Source organism: Alnus glutinosa, chromosome 6 (assembly GCF_958979055.1).
Source record: "Alnus glutinosa chromosome 6, dhAlnGlut1.1, whole genome shotgun sequence".
NCBI lineage: Eukaryota > Viridiplantae > Streptophyta > Magnoliopsida > Fagales > Betulaceae > Alnus > Alnus glutinosa.
This window is the reverse complement of record NC_084891.1, coordinates 11,196,006-11,201,391: the sequence shown is the minus strand read 5'-3', so window position 1 is coordinate 11,201,391 and position 5,386 is coordinate 11,196,006. Positions and strand designations below refer to the sequence as shown.

General features: G+C 37.3%; 1 protein-coding gene across 1 annotated transcript; it reads right to left on the bottom strand.

Moving 5' to 3' along the window:
- Positions 1-1,753: 1,753 nt before the first annotated feature.
- Positions 1,754-4,994, bottom strand: LOC133870112 (indole-3-pyruvate monooxygenase YUCCA6-like). Its single transcript, XM_062307164.1, has 4 exons — positions 3,900-4,994; positions 3,293-3,541; positions 2,848-2,970; positions 1,754-2,723 (listed from the first exon to the last, which is right to left on the bottom strand). The coding sequence occupies exons 1-4, from the start codon at positions 4,599-4,601 to the stop codon at positions 2,508-2,510; spliced, it is 1,290 nt and encodes a 429-aa protein (XP_062163148.1). The 5' UTR covers positions 4,602-4,994; the 3' UTR covers positions 1,754-2,507.
- Positions 4,995-5,386: the final 392 nt, after the last annotated feature.

Genomic DNA, 5,386 nt, shown 5'->3' with positions numbered 1-5,386 from the left:
ATATATAGTTAAAAATGACCGACTGTATATATATATGGGCCATAAAACACATTGTAACCTCCATATATTGCTGTTTAATTTACAGAAGAAGCAAACTAAACTCTCTTTGATGTTCATCTCTCTCTATCTCTCGCTCACATACACAAATTATATATATATATATATATATTTATATACACACGCGCGACTCTAGTGTCCTTATTTCTTGCCAAAAATTCTATATGCATGCCGCATGCGGTTAGTAAAAACCCCACCACGCCACCGCGGCCTACGATTTTAGAAACCCTAACTAACCCTCCTTCCATGTAATAGTGCATATATCATTCACATGCATAGGCATGCATGAAAACATTTAAATATATGTAGTCTTATACACATGCGTTTACCTTGATACAACTCATGAAGCTAATATAATTTCAACACAAAATTAGCAAATTAAAATTTTGGGATCTAATCCGTTTAACTAAAATAAGTTGGGTTAGAGTTGACCCTGTATAAGATAGCTTATACCCATGTACTCGTCTATCTTTTGAATTCTAATGGATATATGTATATATATAATTGAGTCACGTTTCTTGATTTTGCTGTTCCTCCAATTGCTTCGAGATCTTAATTAAGATTTTAGGACTACTAGATCATCATTAATTGTAGCTGAGAAAAGCACGGGATAAAGATTGGCCAAGAGATCAATCAACAAATGGAACAAGATATATATTATAGTTGGTTATATAGTTAATCTAACGACTCTCAGATATACCTGGAATACGTGCGACTTAGTCTCCAAATTTATAGCATTGGCAGCTGAGGATTTCAAATTTTCAATCGTATATTGCATGATATGGACAAAGCTAAATAATTAAGCATCACGCGAGCTGTCAAGTGACAGTTAAACTTAGTCTTTTCAAATTCTTTATATCTAACGGATTATTAGATGATATTTAATTCACGTTATTTTGATTAACAGTAAGTTTTGTTGTATAGAAATTAATTATGTGACGGGAAATTAATTACCCTTCATAAACAGTGTGAGCTTTCAGAAATATTGAGCCCATGTGGAGTTTCTTTCTTTCTTTCTTCGTATGATTATGAAGATTCCAGGAATATTACAGCTGCTTGCTCAGATTGAGAGATGAAAGCATTTTTTTGCTCAAACAGCTAGCTCACCAGCTGTACGTGCAAGTGGGTACTATATAGTATATATGGCAGTGCTCCATTGAAAAAGTGCGACAAGGATTGAAATCATATTGAGTGCTTGCTGTTAACCCAAAAGGGAGCAAATATTTGACGATACTAAGAACAAATTAAATTTAGCAAGCTTTGAATTAATGAAGTCAACGAACGTACTGCTTCATAATAACTTGTTCTTGGATTATGCCAGGGAATTATAGGCTAGCTAGCTAGCTACTTGGCTAGCTATTTTTTGAGTCTAAAATTAATAACATGTTATATATATTAATTATATGGAAACCACCTGCATGTTTTTGGATCATGCTCGAAGAAGAAGAATATAGAAAGTATATGGATGTATGCATCCCATTTTGTAAACTAGTACTATCTGCAGTACTAGTACTGTAAGAAATGCCATTAATATGGTAATTGGAAGCAGCAAATAGGATTCTCTTCTGTAGCAAACCGGTGGTCCTATCTCCTACTTGGAATGAAATCATTTCGATAGCGAAAATGCATGCCAGAAGAAATTAAATTCGTACATTTTGTTTTTTGTTTACAAAAGAAAAAGAAAGGAAACATAAAGTTTTCATTAGCTACAAGGCATTTTTAATTCCCTTGATGTTGTCTCGAAATTAATACAGTACCTCAAAAGGCAAAAACGACTCAATGGATCGAGAAATGAACCATAATATTACATCAAAACTTTTAAAATTAATTAATCTCATCCAATCCCCCATGGGAAAACGTTAAGGTTAAAACATAAATTATAGAACTCACCAAAAACAATTACAAAATACCGCTCTGATCTATAACTTTTCCCTCTCCGATCGATTCCTTGTGTTCTCTAGTAAAGTCATACCTAATCAGGAATAAAGGGTAATTAATGTACAAGACATGTACAAATATATATATATAGATATATATATATATATATATACATAGCCGAGGTCCCTTTTTCTTCACTCTAATTAGATCCTCCTTCCCGAGGCCTGGCTTGCATGTGTGATCACTTCACTTGGATCGAAAAGATAACTGACCTCTTCGATCTCACCTTCTTTTTACCCAACCTGCATCCAATGATGGCCCTCTTGGAGCTCCATATTTGCCTCAGCGATGATCATGATTTTGCCGAGTTATTAGAGATATAGAAATTGATTGAAGAAATAAAACAATATTTTCTTGATTTTCTCCATTAATGATCAATTTCTAATACATCTCTAAACTGGACAAAATCATGAGGATGAGTGATGCAAAAAGGTGGGCATTATGCCTCCCAATCATCTATATATATATGTGATCAATCGATTTCTATTATATGTCTCTAACTCGGCAAAAAATCAAGACAAGGAGGAGTATGGCAAAAGTGAGGTATTTCGGTGTGCCTCCACTTTCCAACACCGTTCAATGTCCTCCGCTATCCTTTTGGCATCCATTGATGCACCAAGTAGTCCACGTTTTGTAAACCCCACTGAGTAAAGCCCACACTCCCCTTTCCAACCATTTGGAAATGCCTTTCGAGGCAACCCATCTTTCCTTGAAAACATTTCTTCCTCCTGACATATATATAAATATATATATTTCTCTTCTTTAGTCGATCTTTACTAATATATATACACATATAATAAAGAAATTAACGTACAAGATACTAGAAAGAAGAAGAAAGATAATTAAAGGTACCTTAAGCCAAGAGGGCACATTGCTTCTGTAACCGGTTGCTAAAATAATGGCGTCAAACCTCTCCATTTTTCCATCAACAAATTCTACGGTATGGCGTTTTAGCCGTTTAATACCTGGAAATACCTACATGCACCAACAGTAGGTATTCTCATCATAAAAAATAAAAAAAAATAAAAAGAAAAAGAAAAAGAAAATTAGGTATTCTCTTAACAATTAATTGGAAAAGGGTAATTAACTTATAAATAAAAGTGAAGATATAATAAAAAAATATGGAAAAGTTGTTGGTGAGTCATTGAATAATAGAAAAGCAGCACGCCATGAAGAAAAGCAAATACAAGTGCAATCATTTGAGAAAATAGAAAAAGAGAGTAAAATCTATGAAAAATCGAGTTGCCAACAGGCAGAAAAAATAAAGTGAGATATTGATTTGATAAAAGGTAAGTACCTTAATGTCTCCACTTTTGATCTTGGCGAGGGTACCAACATCTAAGACGGGGGTCTTTCCGGACAAGTTTTTGAGTTCGAGGGGACCCAAGCGCGGCCTGTCCAATCCGAATCGAGCAGTGTCACCGAGAATGAGCCATGACACAATCAGCAGGAACCGATCCACAAGGCGTATGGGCAGCCACTTGAGCAACCACATGGACAGCCCGAAAGTTGATTTTCCCAGCATCTCTCGTGGTAGGACGTGCACCTTCCAACCAACCACATATCAGAAACGCTTTTTCAACACCAATTCATTACAAGCACTAATTTAATTGATCCTTTTTAATTTTTCCAAAGCATCCGAAATGAGTGTTATTGATCGATCTACAAAAACATTGCATGAAAAGTTCCTTCAATCATGTTTTTTGAAGACACTGAAAAGAAAAAGCCTTTGTTGCCAACATTTTTGAAAACGAAAAAGGAAAACGAAACAAAGGAAAGAACAATTTCTATTTATGATTTGTTGGAGGGACACTAACTACTAAAGGGCGAACAACATGAAGTGGGGATCTTTGTTTTAGTGCGTGCACACTCATAGCTAGGCTAAGAAGAAGAATACTGCTCACCGTATCTCTGACGACAATAGAAGGCTTAGCCTCATGGTTGCAGAGATCCAAACACACCTCCATGCCTGAATTCCCACAGCCCACCACCAAAACTTTCTTCAGTTTAAACTCCTCCCCGCTCTTGTACGTACTTGTATGCTTAATAGGCCCTCCAAATTCCTTGATTCCTTCCATCTGCGGCAACACCGGCTCTGCATTCTCTCCGGTCGCCGCCACCAACCAGCGGCAGACATACTCTGTCTCCCCCTTTGGCCCCGCACTCTTCAACCGCCACAAACCAAGCGTACAATCATACTCCGCATGTGCTACACTCTCGTTGAACCGTGGCTTAATATCAAAATTCTTGGCATATTCCTCCAAGTACTTAATAAATTGTTGCTTAGTAGGGTAAGTAGGGAAATCACTAGGGAAATCCATGAACGGCAGCTCGCAAAATTGCCTTGGTAAATGAAGTCGAAGGCGATCATACGTCTTCAGCTGCCACAACGAAGCTATGCAATTGGATCTCTCCAGAATCACGCATGGGACACCCTTTTCTTTCAGACAAGCCGCCGCAGCCAGTCCTGAAGGCCCTGCGCCCACGATCACCGGCCCGTCGACATACTCGAATCGTGATGAGGACGAGTGCTTGACAGCCTTGTCCATGAAAACGGGATCATGGGCTCGTTTTCCTTCTATCTCTCTCAAGTAGTGATCATCCATGAACACGGCAAGAATTGACAGCAGTTGAAGAAAATGGCTCGGCTGGCTTGAGGCTGTAAGCTTCAAGAGCCGGTTCAGTTGAAAGAAAAAGAGAAAAAGTGAAGGTAAACCATATGGGATATTGAGGGTGAGATTCAGTGCTAATTCCCTTTCAAGGAAGATTAGGGTCGTGAGGGAATAATTCCTTGAAATTTGGAGTGGATTACAAGGGTCTTATCCACTTGTGAGAATGAGTATTTGGTTTCATTTATGATTCTGTGTTGTTCATGGGAGGGTTAAGCGGCCGCATGAGCAACAACTGCGGGGCTAAATCAGCATTCAACACACACACAACACACACCCAGAGAAAGACAGAGAGAGAGAGAGAGAGAGAGATGGTAATATGTCTATATATATTCCTTTCCTCCTCATTTATATGAGGGAAAAGCCTAGTGGTAAAGGGGACTTATTGTACAAGTGGGGACGTAAAAATAAATAAATATAAATAATATATATATATAGAGAGAGAGAGAGAGAGTTGTACTAGTAGTGTAACTCTTTTAATTAATAATGGAAATCAGAATTTGATTGGGTGTGGACTGCAGGAAATTATAATTCCTCAAAAGATTAATACTATTCTGTGAGTACAAATTAAATCCTATATTAATAATCTTACGAGAAGTTAAGCAGTCATTTATCGAGAAGATGTGTAGCTGGTACAATTTTGTATTCCGGACCAACTTGGGCCAGGTGGAATATGAATTGTAACCAAGATGTCATCCACATTAGGATATTTTTAGATACTA